This window comes from Diabrotica virgifera, chromosome 3 (genome assembly GCF_917563875.1).
Source record: "Diabrotica virgifera virgifera chromosome 3, PGI_DIABVI_V3a".
NCBI classification, from domain to species: Eukaryota; Metazoa; Arthropoda; class Insecta; order Coleoptera; family Chrysomelidae; genus Diabrotica; species Diabrotica virgifera.
Window position 1 is genome coordinate 228,669,387 of NC_065445.1, and position 21,878 is coordinate 228,691,264.

The 21,878-nt window shown below is 32.4% G+C and overlaps 1 protein-coding gene across 2 annotated transcripts in view; it reads right to left on the bottom strand.

Moving 5' to 3' along the window:
• LOC126881571 (uncharacterized) overlaps positions 1-21,056 on the bottom strand; it is a 42,655-nt gene extending 21,599 nt beyond the window's left edge. For both annotated transcript variants that reach the window (XM_050645894.1, XM_050645895.1), the window contains exon 1: positions 20,758-21,056. In XM_050645894.1, coding sequence (XP_050501851.1) covers positions 20,758-20,896 — 139 coding nt within the window. In that variant the 5' untranslated portion in view covers positions 20,897-21,056. The remainder of the gene's footprint in view (positions 1-20,757) is intronic.
• Positions 21,057-21,878: the final 822 nt, after the last annotated feature.

Here is a 21,878-nt window from a genome sequence, read left to right on the forward strand (position 1 = left end):
CAAAATAACTGTGCCGTTTCATATTTAACTTCAAATATCTCGAAAACTAATGACTTTATTTATCGTTACCAATGAAGAGTATGTTATTTACGTAGAAAGTATTGGAGAATCTAAAAATGGCACTAAAATAGTAATTCTTCCAGTGGCGTAGAATTTGAGAAGGGTCAACCATTCACCATCCCCTGTCGCACGCCTCTGGTAGTAGCTAGAAACGTTTGTTTATCATTATTTAGTAGGGTGTCTAGTAGTCGCACTTTCTGCCAAGTATGAAAAGGATACGTCGAATAGTTTTAAAATGCTGAGCAAAAATAGTTTTTAAATTTTTAGATAAAACACCCTGTAACTCAGTAAGGAACCACATTTTATTTAAGTGTTTTAGGTTAAATCTTCGTATTTTGTGCTAAGGTTTCTCCAGTTACTATATGGACAATTATTAATGAAACACCCTGTATGTATGTAAAAATGTGTTGTTATATTATTCGCATACATACGTTTTTTAAGCAGTGCAGTATTGAAATAAAAAATGAAGCACTTTTCGGGAACACCTCATTAAAACTTTTTTAAATGTTACAAAAAAAGCTTTAATATTATTTTTTATAAAGTTTCTAGCACCAAAACTATACGAGTTACGCTCAAAATAAAGCTGGCCCCTTTTTTGCTAAAAAAAAAAAAATCGTGAAAACCTCCACCTATTTCTCACCCCAAGTAAAATTTATCGTTAGCGCTTTACTACCATTTACTTTAAATATTTCTTGTTTATATGATCTGTAAGTTTGACCGTTTCAAAGGTCTTATTTTTGAAAAGAATTGATTTTATAGTAAAAAAAGTTTTTTATTTTGGAAAAATGCCTTTTTTCAAAATGACTTAAAAAGTAAAATAAAAATTCCATTTACCTTTACCTTACCTGACTTAAAAAGTATTAGTGATACGAGAAATCGCAAAGAGTAAAGAAATGTAGGTTTTGCTTTTATAAATATGTTAACTTTATTCTTTAAGACAAAAATTAGTTAAGATATGGCTGTCTAAAATTTGCATATACTCGTGATTAGTGACTCGTTCAAGCCCTTTCAACTAGAACCCTTTCAAAAATAAGCACCTTGAACCTGTGAAACTTACAGGTCATACACTAAGCATCAAAATTAACGCACCACCTTAAAAATGGGACATTTTTGATGTCTCGTATTTCCTAAACCTGTTGTCCGATTTGAGTGATTTTTTTAGTATGTTATAGCTTTATTCTTTAAGAATATCGAAGTAATAAAATTGTTGCTAAACAGCTAAGTGTCATTATATACCGGGTGTAACAATGATAGTGTGTTTTTTCCTCAAAGTTTGGAACACCCTGTGGAATATTCTAGCGTATATAAAATATTAAAATTAAAATTCAACTGTAGTCTTAGGCTTTCTTAACATTTTGCTTTTTGATTCATTCGCTTTTGTTGGATAATAAAAAAGTTAGGTACTTTAACAACTAGCCATGTTCTTCATCAATACAGGGTGTTTTTAAATAAGTGCGACAAATTTTAAGGGGTGAAAAATTAATGGCCGTTTGCTTTTTAAACAAATGCCCGCAAATGCTTCATTTCCGAGATAGGGATGTTGAATTTTTTCTTACAAACTGACGATTTATTTATTGCTCTTAAACCGGTTGGGATATGCAAATAAAATTTGGTAGGTTTTAAGAGGTGGTTATTGCGCATTTTTTGACATACAATTAAGAATTTTATATTCACCATTGGCGTGCATAAAGGATGTATCTAAAATGGTTATACCCATATGCACGCTAATGGTGAATATAAAATTCTTAATTGTATGTCAAAAAATGCGCAATAACTACCTCTTTCGACCTACCAAATTTCATTTGCATATCTCAACCAGTTTCAGAGAAATACATAAATCGTCAGTTTGTAAGAAAAATTTCAACATCCCGTATCTCGGAAATGAAAAATTTGCGGACATATGTTTATAAAGCAAACGGTCATTATTTTTTCATGCAGAATTGTCCCTTTAAGTTGGTCGCACTTATTTAGAAACACCCTGTATTGATGAAGAACATGGCTAGTTGTTAAAGTACGTAATTTTTTTATTATCCAACATAAGCGAATGAATCAAAATGAAAAATATTAAGAAAGCCTAAGACTACAGTTGAGTTTTAATTTCAATATTTTATATACGCTAGAATATTTCACAGGGTGTTCCAAATTTTGAGGAAAAAACACACTATCATTGTTACACCCGGTATACAATGACACTTAACTGTTTAGCAACAATATTATTACATCGATATTCTTGAAGAATAAAGCTATAATATACTAAAAAATCACTCAAATCGGATAACAGGTTTAGGAAATACCAGACATCAAAAATGTCCCATTTTTAAGGTGGTGCGATAATTTTGATGGTTAGTGTATAAAAAAGTTAAGTAATTTGTAAAGCGATAATGATTAGTTTCATTTGGGGTGCTAAATAGGGGGAGATTTTCACAATTCTTTTACCAAAAAATGGGATTAACAGTATTTTGAGGGTAACTGGCTTAGGTTTGATGCTAGAAACTTTTGTAAAAAATAAAAATAAAGTTTTTTTAAAGACTTTAAAAAAGTTCTAATGAGTTTTCCACGAAAAGTATTTAATTTTTTGGTTATTTCACGTTAAAATATTCGATTTGGAATTTGACGTATAAGAAAAACTTTTCATTAGCTACAACTTTTCTTTTACTGGGTCGATAAACTTAATTTTTGTTTTATTTTTTTATAAGCTACATTTTTGCTAACAATATTCTTTTCGATCAAATACTTACTCTTTGAACTATTTGCGAAAAATCGCCTAAAAACGTGTTTTGTTTGTTGAACAATAAACAGTTTTACTCATAAATAACTCGAAAAGTCTTGAGTTGATGACCACTTCGGGGGTGACACTGAAAAATTACACGGTATTGCTATATTTTACGTTTATTTACTGGGCTGTAACGACATATAGGTATTTGTAACACATGTCGCATTTAGTAATTTTTTAAAGGGGCCCCCATTTATAATTCTGCAGGGGGGCCCGACGGAGTTTGTTACGCCACTGATCAAGTAGGTACCTTATTTTAAACTAAAACAAAAACGGTGAGAACACGTCATAAGAAATGATTTCCAAACTAAAAGTGGTATAGAATCTCTACTCCTCATCTATCTTTTCTCCTTCGTAAGGATATGCCTAGTGGCGCCATGCAATTTGTTTGACTATTACTGTCCAACTATTTTTCTCCTATGAGTATACGTGTTTGTTTTACTTCGGAGATTGAGTAACCAGTCAGGTCCTCTAGCTATTTTTTGTCCTTTAACTTTCGTTCGTTCCATGCCTTCTCTTCTAAAAGTTGGCGCTCCACGTTGGGAGCCAGTTTGTTACAATAAAATAAAGATCAAGAGATGATACTGAATAATTAAAGATGTTATATAAAGTTAGTTATAATAAAGTAGTTATAATAAAATACAAAATACAGTAGTTGAATCTCTCATCTCTTATCTCAGGGATTTATTAGTGATTTCAGCAGAAGGTGATCTGGTTATTTCTGAGCATTAAAACAACCCATAGCTATCAACATTTATTTAAACATAAGTGAAAAACAAAATAAAAGAAAATAGGGGAATTGCAACAAAATTTAAGAAAAAGTATTGACTATTCAAACTATTAACTATAACATATAAAGTACTGTTAAGCCTTAAAGGCCCTAACTTATCACAAACATAAATACCGTTAATACCTTGCAATATATAAAGTGAATCGAAGTATCCTGCATTGGTAAAGGATGCTTGTAGAATTATTTGCATATTTGAAACAACGATGTGAACCATTTTATTTCACTTTAAAATTCGTCAAATCCAAACAGTGAGAGAAAAATTTATCTTTTTGACACTTTTTAGATAATTGTTTAATTGCGGCTCGCGAAAAATTTCAAATTTTGAAAAATTGCTTGGACTATCAAAGAGCTTGGCCACCCCTGACCTATAGGAAACAAGATTGCATTTTTTTTAATCATATTTCCATTATTTATTAACTTAAGAGCTGAAAATTTAACGGATTCTAAATCAAGATCTAAATTATATGGTCCAACTTATAGGTGGAATATACAGAGAATGAGTAAAAAGTTATAACCCGTTAAAATGATAATTGTAAAATACCAACACAAAGTAGAGGGAAGAAATACTCATTATTCATTGCAATGTATATTCGAACGTATAAGTATTAAATATGTCGTTATGCAAAAAAACAAAGTTATTAACATTTATAAATTACTGCAAAAATAATGGTTTTTTGCAATTATCTCGGTCAATTGTTTATGTATTTTAATTTGGAAACTCTCAAAATTTTCAAAATGAAATGATATTTTCAGTCGTTTACGTTATGATTCTTAAAAAAACAAAGCAAAGGTTTTAAAAAGTACCTATTTGGGGGCAGCCAAATAACTTCATGACAATTCCGTGAAGACGTACATTTAATTTTGCTGTTAGTCCTGGATCCCGCGTACCAAAAAAGTTGATTAATAGCAAGCTGAAAATTTATTAATAGCTTAACGGTGTCTAGTTGGACAAACTTTGATGTATGGAAACATTGGAACAGGGGAAGTTTTAATTGTGGGACAGGTTAAAAATTTGGAACGTCAGACTACGAAAACGTTCCATGTATTTTGTCGGACAAAACTGCCAATTGATTTGTTACCATTTCATTAAACTCTCATGCAAAAATCAGACTGGTGTTTATCACCAACTGGGCATTTTAATGAGTGGAACACGAAGAACATGTCAAATGACAAGAATCATGTTGGTTAGTAATAGCAGTATGATTTTTGCATGAGAGTTTAATGAAAGGGTAACAAATTAATAGGATGTTCTGTCCGACAAAATACATGGGACGTTTTCGTAATCTGACGTTCCACAATTAAAACTTCCCCTGTTCCAATGTTCCCGTACATCAAAGTTTGTCCGACTAGACACCGTTAAGCTATTATAAGTGGGTTCGCTAAATTTAGATATAACTGGCTAGTGATTTTAGTAAGTAATTTTTTGTTTTTGGCCAATTTTGCCAAAATTGGCAAAATTACTAATTATGTAGTAATTATTAACTATTTAGTAATTTTTTTCATGCCAAGTTTACCAAATTGGCAAAATTTCTTACTAAAATCACTAGCCAGTTGTGTCTGAGTTTAGCGAACCGACATAACAAATTTTCAGCTTGCTATTAATCAACTTTTTTGATACGCGGGATCCAGGTCTATTTGTTTTTCAAAGATATATGGCTATGTATATAAGAAGTTAGCAACAAGAATAAACGAATATTAGTGAATTAATAGAAAGTCAGGGACACATCATCTGCAATTATACATATCTAATATCTACATATTATTCAATTTTTCACATTCGAAAGACAATAAAGATTATATTTTTCTCTGTATAATTCCTATAATTACCGATCTCAATTTCACCAATACTCGATACTCATGTATCAATACTCAATTTAAAAAAATACCATTTCCTCTTTAGTAGATATTTCTTCATTATTAGACAGAGACAAGAATCCACGAGGAAAATAAACTTCCTGTAGCTGTCTGTATACCATAAATCACAAAAATACCAGGTTTTTGTAAAAGGTATATTTTAAAATACCCTAAATAAGGATCACAATAATACAAAACGTTTTCGTATTAAGAAATCCATCAGCAGTGTTCTAAAAGCCAAAAATTGCATGCCTGAGCCACCAAAATGTATTGGGTAAAAACCCTTTAAATGTAAACGATTATGTTGTTTTACATATTTATATAAAATTCAAGTGATGTTAAAGATATGAGTTGGCCATTTAAATCCAATATGTGAGGTTTTCTCCAAAAAATTCCAACCACGTGGGAAGAGTCCTGTGTTGCCCTGGGTAACATCCAGGCATATCATTAACATCACTTGAATTTTATATAAATATGGAACATAACATAATCGTTTACATTTAAAGGGTTTTTACCCAACACATTTTGGTGGCTCAGGCATGCAATTTTTGGCTTTTAGAACACTGATGATGGATTTCTTAATCCGAAAACGTTTTGTATTATTGTAACTCTTATTTAGGGTATTTTAAAATATACCTTTTACAAAAAACCTGTTTTTTTTTAGAGACAAGAATGGACAGTTGAAAAAAAAATAATGGGAAAGAATGAAGGATGAGAGCAAGCAAGCTTAAACCTAGAAACTAAAAAGGTACTAGGAGGAACAAGCTTTTTTTAAGATTTTTTGTTTTTTGACTTTGATTTGAAACCTTGAGCTACGTAATTACATATATTAGTATTCATTAATATTCACATTCATTGATATTCAGACTGGTGTTATGAAAATAGTGGAACAAATTTGTCATGCATACTGATTCATTATCAGTATTAAACGCATTACAAAACTTCAACGTCACAATTAACAGCAATATATTCATATTAAAGATTTTTCAACAGGTACTAAAATTATCAGCTTCATTATAATACGATGTTAAATAATTCGTATGAGTTAAGAGACAATCAGACATTTATTGGGTAATAGTATTACTGATTCAATAACTAGAAATCCACTAAAGTACCCACGAAGGAATTCTGAAAACAGAAGCACACAGAAGGCCACAAAATAGACCCAATTCTAGTGGAAGCAGAGGTGACAACAGTTTCGATGGATCGTCAAGGAGACGAGGGAATACTGTGAGCTGTTTAAGTCATCAGAATGAAGAAGTGGTACTTGCAACGGCATTAGTACGAGTAAGGCCGATGCCACATTATGCGTTTTGACCGGATGCGGTGAAAACGCATCCGTTTCCAACGCAACCGGACCGACCTGTCACACTATGCGTTTAGTCTGGTGCAGTTTGTAAGCGCGTACCGATGACTCAAAACGCATCCGTTTCCAACTCAACCGGACCGATGTGTCACACTATGCGTTTCCACCGGATGCGGCGGAAACGCATCCGGTCAAAACGCATAATGTGGCATCGGCCTAAGACACTTAAAAGGAAGCTCACAATTGATGAGAGCATTGTTTGACCAAGGCTCGCAGGCACCATTCATTACGGAGCATGTCGCTACAAGTCTCGGAATAAAAGAAAGGCTGTCCACGCTCAGATATCTGGAATTGGCAATGAAGACCAAAGGACGTCTAAATGGAGCGAGACATTAAACTTGAGGTACATTTAAAAAATTAATTTGAGATGAAGACTGAAGCACTTGTGCTACGAAAAATAACAAAGAATCTACCGGAGAAGGAGATACAGATAAAAGAAAGGAACCATAGGGACTTAGTCTTGCCGGATCCAAATTTTAATGAAACACGTCCAATAGATATTTGAATTGGAATTGGCAATGAAGACCAAACGACGTCGAAATGGAGTGCGACATTAACCTTAGCACATTTCAAAAATGAATTTGAGACCAAGACGAAGCACTTGTGCTACGAAAAATAACAAAGAATCTACCGGAGAAGGAGATACAGATAAAAGAAAGGAACCATAGGGACTTAGTCTTGCCGGATCCAAATTTTAATGAAACACGTCCAATAGATATTTGAATTGGAATTGGCAATGAAGACCAAACGACGTCGAAATGGAGTGCGACATTAACCTTCGCACATTTCAAAAATGAATTTGAGACGAAGACGAAGCACTTGTGCTAAAAAATAACAAAGAATCTACCGGAGAAGGAGATACAGATAAAAGAAAGGAACCATAGGGACTTAGTCTTGGCGGATCCAAATTTTAATGAAACACGTCCAATAGATATATGAAATTTAATTGAAAAATAATAACAAAAACTAAACACAAAATATACTTAAGACGTGGATAATATCAGCATTGAAGCTGATATATAAGCAAAAGAAATGACGTGGCTAAAAACTATTTTAAGAAATCAGTCGACCCGAAAGGTTTGCCGAAAATAGCTTTTTCTACGGCCGTGCTAAAACAGCCACTTTCCCGCACGCATTTCGTTTCCGAAATTTCCCGCACGCCGTGCGGGAAAGTAGAATACTTTCTAATATGGCATTATAATATACAGTGAAACCTGTTTAATTCGAACTTCCATAATTCAAAATCTTCTTTAATTCGAATCTTTATTCTGGTCCCTAGCATTTCCTATATAAGTAGTGGTAAAAAGTCGTGAATAATTCGAATTATATTTTGGATAATTCGAACTCTTATACTATCTTTTCTGAATATCTTAGAATCTTTTGTCATTACTGAGAAGCTAAATTCTAAAAAGCAACTAAAAATTTCGGATCTCTTTAGAAAAAAATAAAGTCGGTCTTTTTTATAGCCTGCAAATGTTTTACTTGATATTTTTGGCCGAATTTTGTTGGCCCATTTTTTCTGGGTTAACAAAACTCTGGCAAGAATAGGAACAATAACATATCCAGCGATAAAAATGATCAACTACTGTTTTTTGCTGATCAACTACTGATATTTATCATTATTTGCAGATATTTTTTGTAGGTAATCCTTGTTTTTGTAGATTTATTTTTTAATTCGAATTTTTGGATAATTCGAATTTTTTTAACGGTCCCCCGAGATTCGAATTATCCAAGTTTCACTGTACTAGGTATAATACATGCAATAAACTAATATTTAGATATTATTTACTAATTTATTTTAAATGTATCTTATTGTGTTCATGTTTTAATGAAATTAATGCAATAATTCGATGAAAAAACTTATTTTGACATAATATTTAAAAGTCAAATCAGTAGACAATTACAATGATTTTGAATCGTCGTCGTGAAACCAATATCGTCGTCGTGGTAACCCATTATATTGAAAGTTTGGTTTTGACAACCTTGTCAAAAAATTAATTTATGTATTTTCACTTCTAAATAAAAATTGACATGACTCTATTTTTTGTGGCTTTTTTCCAAACGTACGGCCCTAGAAAAAATATTGTTCCTAACTCATGCGGAAAGTGTCTTCCCCGCCTTCGACTGCTTGCCCGAACTCCGCTATCGCGTCGTTCGGGTCAACGGCAGTCTCGTGTGGGAAAGTATCACTTTCCGCATTAGTTAGGAACATAACTATTGTTTGTCTTGTACAACCATTCTATTTAATTTTTTTTATTTTACGGATTTACCATTTCTACAAAAGTATAACGTCAATTTTTACAAAGCATAGGTTACGTTAAAAAAACAAACCAAAATTAAAATTAAACAAAATTCATTTAAATCAGTAGCTCAAAATCTCATCTGATATCTTAAGGCTATGGGTACATAATTCGCAAATATTTTACGTGTATCCCTACTTTTTCTGCCTTTACACGGCAAATTACGTGTAGTAAAATTCACACTTGTATGGATATGTAAACATTACTAGAATGTCATTCTACTTGAAAATGTCATCATTAATTTAAAGAGATGGGTTTTGAATGTTCTTGGGTAACTGTTATTTTTATAATTGCAAATTATTAATTCAGTTAATAAATGTGATAATTTTTTCACTAACTATGTATTCAGTGATTGTAATAATTTATTTGTACAACAAAGACTAATACTCAATCAAGAAAAGAGGAAAAGTGATTTTTTAATTAGTACATTGTTTACCGGGTAGGAAAAGCTTAACATTCCTGGACGACTGTGAAGATTGCTAAGTCGAGGCGCAAGCCGAGACTTAGCAACACAGAGTCCAGGAATGTGGCTTTTCCTACGAGGTAAACATACTATTTTTCCGCAAATCGTTTAAAATTCGACAGATATTGATTGATTTAAAAAAAAAACGCGATAATTTTTTTCCCAAATAAATGGTGCTTTGAAATTCCTAATAAAATTACTTGGGTTACTATGGAAACGTATTGAGGTTGAATTGTCAAACTTGACGCTTATAAATAGAACACTAACAACTGTACGGAAATATCATTTTCCACCTACCTCTACCGAAAGTATACTTTTCCGGACCTGATTGTAGGGAGCAAAGTTGTACTTTTCCTCCCTAGGGAGGAAAATATTTTTCCTCCCTAGGGAGGAAAAGTAAAAGTGACGTCATAATATTTCATTCATGAAATATAACTTATTGACGCCCTGTATAATATCTATTTTCTATTACGGAGTATCTATACATTTTAACGTTTATTTATAAAACATCCTGTATTTTGCAGAATGGTAAAAAACAGTAAATTGTTATTTTTATTTAACAATGTTTACATTAATAATTTGACTTATATTTGACAGCTGACAGTTATATTGTACCTACTTGTTGTTTTAGTTCTAATAAATTTTGTTGGTTAGTTACATAAATAAATTAAGTAAAAATGACAAAATGACTTGTTATTTGAGGAAGGTGGAAAAACCATATGTATAACATGGGAGTAAAGTGCCTTTTCCTCCCTTGAATGATTACTGCCCTCCGCTACGCGTCGGGCAGTAAACTTCATTCTCGGGAGGAAAAGTTACACTTTCCTCCCTTGTTATACAAATAGCTATTCCTTACAGTAAGGAAATGACATTTCCTTACAGTAAGGAAGTCCTGACTTTTTCGTCAAGAAATTTTGACAGGAATGTCAAAATTTCCTGGCGATTTGCGGAAAAATATATTGTTATGGAACGCTTACAACTTTGAACATCTTTAGCAACAAAATACTTGGCTTACAGAATATATTATCCTGATGTATTCTCTGCTTGGATCTTCCGCAAATAATACACAGTAAATAACTTTTTATTAAGTTCACGTCTTAACTCAATTATTTATCAAATACACTAGATATCAATAATATTTAATCAATAACTCAACATATTCCCGATGCAATGTCAAATATTTAAAATTGTCACTGATTGTCAGTGTCTGACTGACAATATATGCTGACAATATTATATTCGGCTGAGTGCGTTGTAAGACAAAGATAGATTTGGAAAATATTACCACGGCATTGTGTTCATTTTTTTTTCGAATCCTGAAAAAACCAATAAATATTTTTGAAAATTTTAAACACAGAATGAAAGACTAAATTATTACCGAGGGCCGAAAGTCCCTTAGAATAAATAAAAAGTTTATTTTGAATGATATATTTGAAATTAAAAATCACTCTAAATTTTCTCTGAGTTTTTCACCCCTGTAACTTATTAAAATAAACATTATAGAAGTTCTCAGGGACTTTCGGCCCTCGCTAATAACGTAATCTTTCATTCTGCGTTTAAATTTTTCAAAAATACTTATTAGTTTTCTCAGGATTCGAAAAAAATGAATCCCCATTTGAATAGCATTGCAGCCGAAAATACGTACCGATCCTCTTAAATGTTATTGTAGTTATTCCAAATAACTCTAATAAACTATTGCTGTGCTCATTGGCAGTTCGTAAAATTCTTGTAATGGGTTTATTTTGACGATAATTTGTAGTATCAAATGAAATGTTGAAAATTTCAGTGTTACGAATTATTCTAGTGTAAGATTAAAACTTATTAAACTTAGTAACTCTGGACTCTATTGTCTAACTCTATCCTATCTATTGTCTCTGAACAGCAAAAATATATATGACTGTTTAATGAAATTTATCAGTGAAACTAAAATTGAGCTCTAAATTTATTAATCCTGATAATTTTATATATTATGTACATACGAAAAAAGAAGAACAAGATGTATAATGGAAAAATGTGGTGAGCAACGAGCAACTTGGATAGTTCATAGCGGCTAGCTGCAGCTTTTGAACTGAGTAGAGAGCTGTGGAAGAGTTTGCTATGGAACTCTAAGGACCCCATTGCCTTCTTTATGTATGAATAGAAAACAAAAAAGTTGTGACTGGCTAATTGACACCCAAGTCTATGCCATAAAACAAAAAAAACTCTGGACTTTGGATCTTGAACATATCCATTTATAATGTTAAAAAGGAACCATACATCTGCTTCAAACCTTCTATGGTGTAGGGACGAGATATTAAGTATTGAAAGTATTTGAGACACTGTAGGGAGGACAGGGTACAAGTGTGAGTATGCATCAAAATCGTATTGTAGTCTTATGTTTTCTGAACATTGTGCTTTTTGAACGTCCCTGATATCTTTAGAAACAAAAAAATAGACAGTTTCATTCTTGTCTCAAACATGTGTTTTAACTGAAACAAAAGTTTGATACACCATGTAGGGAAGAAAAGTTATAAAGCTCGGTATCTATCGAAATTATGTTGTAGTCTCATATTTTGTAAACATTTTATTTTTTTTTAATCTTTTTTCTGTTATCTTTAATAACAAAGAAACTAGACGGTTTTACTCTTTAATATGTGTTTTAACTGAAGACATGTGATACATGAGAAGGCCAATGGTGCACCCAAGAGAGGGTTTTGGGGGTTAAAACGCCCCCCCCCCCACCCAGAGGAATTAAAAAATAGTAGTAGGCGAGGAAATAAAGTACTAAAATCGCCTAACTTTTCTTTAAAACATCTAACTTTTCTAAAGTAAAACCGATCGTTATGAAACCTTTTGCATTCGATTCGACAGAGCTTGAGAAAAATTCTTGAACACTTGGCATGAGGGACAAAGGCAAATTGCATTCTTGTATGCGGAAAATGCATTTTCCAAAGTGCATCTCAAAGTGTTCACAAAATAAAAATTCACAACTCGGAAAGTAATCATGGGAATGAGTTCAATTTTCATATTCGGGGGCTTTTGAGGTCGCTGAATAGGAATATAGGGTCGGCGAAGCTGTAAGAGGTACCTGGTGCCTGGTATCCCAGTATGCATGTCGACTCCTGGAGTTTTATGGAAATTTATTATGAAAATCGTTGAAACTTGTTATCCCTAGGTTTTTGGTCGAGGTCGCTGAACACTTCGGCGATGCTGTACGAGGTACCTGGTGCCCGGTAACTACGTCATCTCCTGTAGCTTTATTTAAATTTGTTATAAAAATGTTGAAATTTATTATCTTGGGGTTTTGATATCGCGGAGCACGAATCGTGCAACGAAGATGCTGTACGAGGTACCTGGTGCGCTGTATCTACGTCGTCTCCGGGAATGTTATGAAAATTCGTAATAAAATTTGTTGAAACTTGTTATTCTGGGGGTTTTAAGGCAACTGACAATTTTAATCATAATATACTCGAGGTTCTGACATCTTTATATCTAAAAAAATTATTATTGACGCTGAAAAAAATTTCAAATTATTTCTTTTCTCATAATTTGCGCTCTGAATTAAAATAACTTACTGTTATTAACTCCTCACTGTTGAATTTCATAACGAATTTCCATAAAACTCCAAGAAACGACGTAGATACCGGGCACCAGGTACCTCGTTCAGCATCTTCCATGCAATATTCGTGTTAAGCGGCCTCGAAAATCTCGAGATAATAAATTTCAACTATTTTTATAACGAATTTTCATGAAACTCCAGGAGGTGACATAGATACCGGGCACCAGGTACCTAAAACAGCTTCGCTGAAGCAATATTCGTATTCAACGACCTCAATAACCCCGGAAAAACAAGTTTCAACGATTTTAATAAAATGAATTTCCATAAAACTCCAGGAGACGACGTGCCTACCGGGATACCGGGCACCAGGTACTTCTTATTGCTTCGCCGACCCCATATTCCTGTTCAGCGACCTCAAAAACTCCCGTGTATGAAGATTACACTTATTTCCATGATTAGGTATTTTTCCAGTTGTGAATTTTTATTTTTTGAACACTTTGAGAAGCACTTTGGAAAATGCATTTTCCGCTTACAACAATGCAATTTTCATTTGTCCCTCATGCCAAGTGTTCAAGAATTTTTCTAAAACTCTCCCGAATTGAATGCAAAAGGTTTCATAACGATCCGTCTTACTTTAAAAAAGTTAGTAGTATAGTATAGTTGATCCAAAAGATGGCATAACCCAGACATCCAAAGTGAAAGTTATCCTTCAACACCAAATTGTTCTATATGGTCCACACAATGTCCAGAAAAAAGTCACACCATTTTGAGCGTCGGGTTTGGGGGGGAGAGGGGGGAGAAATCGGTAAATTCGTAGTTTTTTAAGTTTTTCGCCAATATTTCTAAAACTGAACAACCCTCTATACAAAATTGTTCTACAATAAATTTGAAATAAAAAAGGCTCTATGCATAATCTTTCTAAAATGAAAGTTTTCAAAGTTACGGAGGTAGTATAGTACAACTGGTCCAAAAAAAGGCCTAACCCAAACATCCAAAGTAAAAGTTTTCCTCCAACACCAAAATGTTCTATATGGTCCACATATTGTTCAGTAAAAAGTTACACCATTTTGAGCGTCAGGTTTGGGGGGAGATGGGAGAGAAGCCGGTAAATTAGTAGTTTTTTTTAAGTTTTTCGTCAATATTTCTAAAACTATGTTTTATCGTAAACAATGTTATATACAAAAATGTTCTACATGAAATTTAAAACAAAAAATGTTCTATACATATTTGTTATAAAATCAACGATTCCAGAGTTACGGAGGGTGAAAAGTCGAGGTTTTCGATACTTTTTATATTTTTTGGGCAATATTTATGATATAAATATACCAAAAACCCAGACATCCAAAGTGAAAGTTATCCTTCAACACCAAATTGTTCTATATGGTCCACATAATGTTCAGAAAAAAGTCACACCATTTTGAGCGTCGGGTTTGGGGGGGAGAGAGGGGAGAAATCGGTGAATATAAAAAGTATCGAAAACCTCCACTTTTCACACTCCGTAACTCTGGAACCGTTGATTTTATAACAATTATGTATACAACCTTTTTTGTTTTAAATTTTATGTAGAACATTTTTCTATAGAACATTCCTTACGCTAAAGCATAGTTTTAGAAATATTAACGAAAAACGTAAAAAACTACTAATTTACCGATCAAAATGGTGTAACCTTTTACTGAACAATCTGTGGACCATATAGAACAATTTGGTGTTGAAGGAAAACTTTTACTTTGGATGTCTGGGTTAGGCCTTTTTTTGGACCAATTATACTATACTACCTCCGTAACTTTGAAACCGCTCATTTTAGAAGAGTTATGCATAGGACCTTTTTTATTTCAAATTTAATGTAGAACAATTTTGTGTAGAAGGTTGTTCATGCTAAGCCGCTTAGTTTTAGAAATATTGACGAAAAACGTAAAAAACTACGAATTTGCAGATTTCTCCCCCTCTCCCCCCCCCCAAACCCGACGCTCAAAATGGTGTGACTTTTTTCTGAACATTATGTGGACCATATAGAACAATTTGGTGTTGGAGGATAACTTTCACTTTGGATGTCTGGGTTTGGATCTAACTATACCATACTATAGAAGTGTAATGCTTTATTTTCTAATGTTGTTCTGAAGCTATTTTCATGCCTATAGGATAGTGTAACTTGTCTTTCACAAACAATACAAAAAAATATTGGTACCTAAGCCAACCCCACCCAGAGGAAAATTCTAGGTGCGCCACTGGAGAAGGCCGTGTCTTATCATAAAACTAAGATGAAATTATTTCCTATATCTAGTGCGAAAGAAATAGAGTGTTGAAAGAAAAAAAACTGTGCAATGTACCTCTCGCTATTTAAAGAGCATCCACGTAGACACCAAATCCGTACTTAGTCTCAAGGAAATTCCACCCCAAAACATCACAGAGCCTCCATTAAACTATCTCGCCTCTCTTATGTTGAGCTCTGCATACCGCTCACTTGGTCGACAAATAATAACTCTTTGCCGACCAGAATTGTTAAGGTTATGTGCCCTCCTGTTCTTAAAGGTTTGTTAACTGTTATTTTTGAAGATATTCTTCTTTAGCGGCGAATCGATTGAGGGTAAAATTTGATTGATCCCCGCGCATGCGCACACCGACAGTATGGTATTAGTAGTTATACGGGCTCTGATTGGGTGTTGAAATTTTGAAATGATCTGTCAATAATTGTTCAATATGGAGGTTATCGGTAAACAAAAATATTGTATAATATTAGTTTTTATTGATGTGTGGACAGAAATAAAATCAAATTAATAATTATAGTGACTTTTTAAATAGTTTTGAAAAGCCGCAGGTACGTAATTCTAAATGTTTCAGTTGGAAATACCTAATAGTTTCAATACCTATCTATATTTGGAAAATGTAAACAAAATAATGTAGTTACCTATTAGTAGGCAATGCTTTAATTTACATAATCTAATTACGAACAAACTTTCTACAAATCTTCATCTCATATATCGTTTTCTTACTCTATATTTTGTTGTATTTTATTTCGACAAAAATCAAACTAATAATTTTATTAAATTCATATAAATTTATGGTGTAAACGTTTAGTTTGTGTATATTCCCACATGACGTATACGAGAGTTTGGTGCAGTTTGAAATGCCGTCAACTTTCGTACGGCGCGGTAGACGTGAAGTGGGTTCGAGCCCCAAGCAAGTTATTATTTTTTTTATAGATTTATGATTGTAAGTATATTATTATATAATTTTTGAAGATATTCTTCTTTTTTGAAAGTGGTAGATAAGAAAGTTAGTTTGATTTTTAAATAAAATAAGTACAAATAACCTTTTAAGTATATTTACTTCGTTTAAATTACCTATTATATAATAGAAGAATATCTTCTTACGTGCGTACAAAGTACACACACATTCTTTTTTTATTGTTAGTTTAGTTTGTTTCAGGTTAAAGAATAAACCTGTCTATTTTTTGTGTTCTAAAGATATCAAGGACATTCAAAAAATAAAATTTTCACAAAACATAATACGATTTCGATGTATAGTATTTTTACTACAAAAGCGATATTACGTAGGTCAAAATTTTTGACGTAAGAGAACTGTCAAAACATTAGAATGTGACTTTTCATTATTGCCATGTTTATAATAAACATGGCAATAATGAAAAGTCACATTCCTATGTTTTGACAGTTCTCTTACGTCAAAAATTTTGACCTACGTAATATCGCTTTTGTAGTAAAAATACTATATAGGGCTTTTCATCGATTGTCATTTGTTTCGAGCTTCTGTCATATGTCACATAATATTAACATATCTACGCCATACGTCTTTGGTTTGTATAATTGTTATATACCAATAACGTAAGACGTAGATATATTAATATTATGTGACACATGACAGAAGCTCGAAACAAATGACTGTGAATGAAAAGCCCTATTGTCCTTTTCATGATCATTTTTCAGTGCGTAACAAATGATAGGAAAAAGGGTAAGTCCGTGATAATACACATTTATGACATTTATTCTAACATGACATTTTAGTTAAATCTGACAGTTGTCACATTTTATTTTCAATTTGGAATAAAAACAAATCAAATGTGTTTCTTGCATTTATAAAATGGTATTTTCTTTGATTTGTATAGTCTTATAAATTATACAGATTATATTTGTAATATTATTATCTAATTAAAAAAAAATATTTTTTTATTATGGCGCCATCTATCGACAACTAGAATAACTAGAATAAATGTTATAAAAATGTCACCGACGAAATGTAATCACCGACGTGCCTTTTTTTCTGTCACATACAACTTAATGCGTTAGAAAGAAATCGAAAAACTGTGACGCACTGAAAGATGATCATGAGAAATACTGTATACCCACACTTATACGTTGTCCTCCCTACAGAGTGTCTCAAACTTAACATCAGAAAAACATATCTTTCTTCCACCCGGTATAAGTTCAAAAAAGGAGTTTGAGTAAACATTTGCCCAACTGTGTAAATACCAAAGAAAAATCTAAGATAAAAAAATGAGCGGAATCCGTTAATCTGTTCACGAAATATCAACTATGAAAAGGAGTATAATTTTAGGTGATGCATAACTTTTGAAACTATGTTTATTTGATTATTTCATTCATAGGAGATTCTGACTGATTTCTTCCAATAGAAAGCTACAGAAATAATTAAACTGAAAATTTTTTGCTCAATTAGAAATCCAATGAAATCAATTAATTTGTGGTCATCTGATTGAATACAACCAATAAAACCAACATTATACTGAAAACAGATCCCATGGGCTGTTTTCACTCAATCATGTAGCTATGGATACCTACATTTCGTTTCATTTCGATTTTGACATTTCAAATATTCAATATTTCAAAATGTCACGATTTGGTTGTAATACTGATGAGAATATTAATGAAATTATCGAATCAAATATACCAAAGAATACTGTTTACAGTAAAAAATTTTCTATCCGAATAACCCTCGAACGTTGATAAATGCTCAAAAAATTTTTAACAACTTTCTCAAGCTTGCTGCTTACAGGCAACAGACCTCCGCCTACGGCGTCGGTCTTTTTCCAAGCAACAAGCTTTCGAAATCTGTTATAAAATTTTTTCGAACAATTATCAATGTCCTTGGGTTATTACTACTGATAACTTTTTTGATAATTGCCCGTCGTCAAGCATATTACGTCAGATGCCCTTCGTTGCTACGAAAAAATACATTCAGTGACATTAATGACAAATGTTTTAAAAATTATAAAAGTGATGACTTTCAACCGTCAAATACATATTTATAACAACTGTGTGTTTAATTGTACTAATTTGTACTTACATAAATAAATTACAATAAAATTTTGATTTTGAACAGTTTTATTCATGAAATAATCGCAACAAATTGCACTCGAACACTAAAATTAATATAGATATTTTGCCCTCGTGACACTTTGACATAATTTCACTCGCCTTCGGCTCGTGAAATTAAAACTGCCAAAGTGACACTAGGGAAAAATTCAATAATTTTAGAGCTCTTGTGCAATTACTACTGATAATCATAACGTAATGGATATTCAAACAAGAGATTTATTAAGCATATTATTTATCACACCGTTTTGATACCTTTAGCTGAAAGAAAATTATTCTTGAAAAGCAAATGTATATTGGATATGGGCTATGATACCTAAATATTATTAAAGATATTACTAGGCTATTGATTATGTATTTTAGAAAGGAACTAGAACGTTAACAGGGTTTTAGTGTTTCATATAGTCAATGGACCTCTATATTTGAAAAAGTCGCGGAGTGCTACCATTTAAATGGGTGCGTTTTTGAGAAGGGTGTGAATTAGTCCCTAGGCACAGGGCGAATTAGAGTGAGTTCTATGCACATTTAGTGCAAACACGTCTATAGGAAAATTGTTTCAGGTTAAATTTACTATCTAAATATTACATTTTAAAGTCAAAAACAGGTTTTTTGCAAAAATATATCCAAAAGAAAAGCAAAAAAAAAAACATGAAAGATAGCAATTTTGTTTTTTGCCCCATAACTTTTTTCCACGGGGATATAGGTATAGGCATTGCTTCACAGAAAAAAACTTCCATCCTTCCTCTTTAAACTGGCGTTTGGTAGAAGACCCTGTGATTTATAATTTCCAAAATATGATTTTTCAAATTTCGCCACTCACAGCGATTTTGGAATATTTTCCTTGTTACTTCGCAAGCATTGTTGTGTAACTTTTTTCTACGCATCTCTAGGTATACGCAATGGTACATTTTTAGTAGAAAGAGAAGTCAATTACCTTTAAAATGTTCTGTCGTAGAAGACCGTATGGCTATATTTGAGCAAGATATGGTTTTTCAAAATTTAATACTTTTAATGATTTTTGATATATTTTACGATTATTTTTAAATTTCTCATTATAACTATTTTTAAACAAGATAATGCTTTTTCAAAGTGTGACATAATATATGTACACATGCAATAGTTGGAACCATATGGAAAACTTTTTAGTATTAATTTTATGAAAAAAAGGTATTCTTTATAAAATGCTCTGCCTAGTCTGAAACCTAAAATGCAATCATCAGATATAAAATTTTATTAATAGTGTACGAGGTATGTTAAAAAATATGAATTTGCTCAGGAGTAAAGTACCTTTATATTTCACAATATCGAAAAGTGTTATTAAATACACCATGTATAAAGTTATAAGAATACACCATTTTAAAGAAAATATGTTGTTTTCTATTATACAATGTATATCCTTAAATGTACAAGAAAAAAAGTCATAATGAGAAATTTAAAAATAATCATAAATAATGTCAAAAATCATTAAAAGTATAAAAGCTTGAAAAAGCAGAACTTGCTTCAAAATAGCCTTATACAATAGACCATTTAAAAGGTAATTGACTCCTCTTTCTAATAAATGTACCATTGCATATACCTAGAAACGCATAAAAAAAGTTACAGAACAATGTTTGCGAAATAATGGGGAAAATGGCTCAAAAATGCTGTAAGCGGCAAATTTTGAAAAATCCTATTTCGGAAAATATAAATCCTAGAGACTTATATTAAACGTCATTTTAAAGAGAAAGAATGTAAGTTATTTTTTGCTCAAGCAATGTCTATACCTATATCCCCGTGGAAAAAAGTTATGGGGCAAAAAACAAAATTGCTTTCTTTCGTGTTGTTTTTTTGCTTTTCTTTTGAATATATTTTTGTAAATAAAAACATTTTTGACTTTAAAATGTAATTTCGATATTAAATTTAACCTGAAACAATTTTTCTGTAGACGTCTTTGTACCAAAAGTGCATAGCACTCACCCTAATTCACCCTGTGCCTAGGGACTAATTCACCCATTTCTCAAAAACGCACCCATTTAAATGGTAGCACTCCGCGGTTTTTTTCAAATTTAGAGGTCTGTTGACTATATGAGACAATAAAATCCCTTTAACGTTGTAGTTCCTTTTAGCTCTCTTATTTTGAACATAATCAATAGCATATCCTATACTGTTACAGAATTTTATCATCTTGTTTATGTGGCGCATATTTTCCAATATACCTAGGTACGCCTTGATTACAACACAATTTCTTGTGTCGTGAAATCTTATTATTTAATTTTGAACATTCCTTACCTTGGATCAAGTGACTTGGATGTTTTACTTCGCTAAGTTCTGTTTTTCGTGGTTGATTAATAATAGTTGTGCCACAACTGATGTCTTCAACGAAGACAACCAAGCACACAACCAGCAGCAATAACCAGGCAGTTCGCATTTTCGTAAAAAAGTGTGAGAAGCGTAAGCTGCCAATATTTAAATTTCAGTCAAGACTTGACTTAAACACTTCCCACTTTCGAATAGTGTTTTAAGCTGATAATTGTAATGGCAGCCTATCTATATCATATCAGTAATAAAGGTACAACTAAACCTATAATTGAAGGTAAAGTCACTATCTTAATTTGGATACGTCATAGTAATACACGTTCTGCTATATACAACATAAAATAAATATAAAAATACCATCAATATTTTCCGAAATGAATTGTTAGTTTTTTGTTGCAGAGTGCAATTAAACCTAAAATTAATGGGCATGACAGATAAGGTGGTATTATTTATGTCCCGTTTGATTAAGCATACAAAAAAATATTGAACAAGAAAATTTAAGGTGTTTATATTTATAATGAGCAATATTTTTACTTTTCGGCCACTTTTGTAGGGGGTGCCCGCGGATTTTTACCAAATTTTTCTATATTATAGTATGATACCTATTATTTAGCCCTCTAGGTGGCTCTGGGCCTGAGATATGCCCCTCGAAAGGGTCAACAATAGCCCTTTTATCCAGAGGCAACTTTACCTATCGTGCAGGGTGTGCGGTGTACACGGGCGCAGAGCGCCACAAAGCGGGTCCTTTACTTTGTTTGGGAGACAAATACTCGATCGGAGAGCAGGGTTGAAGCAGTAAAAGCTCTCCGTTTTAATCTGGGAAAAGTGTATGATTGCTTGTTTGGCATATATTTTGATAACACCAAAGATACAGAGTCAAGAAATATGGCAAATTCAATATTGGCAAAAATTAAGTCATTTAAATTCATCTGCTCTTTGCTTATTTGGTTTGAAATTTTAAGCAAGATAAATATAGTCAGCAAGGCTCTTCAAAAGTCAGTTGTCGTATTGTCAGAAGCCGTAAAAATGATTGATCATGCAAAAATAAGTTTGTCTGAATTGCCTACGCAATGAGTAGGCTTAATGAACTCAAG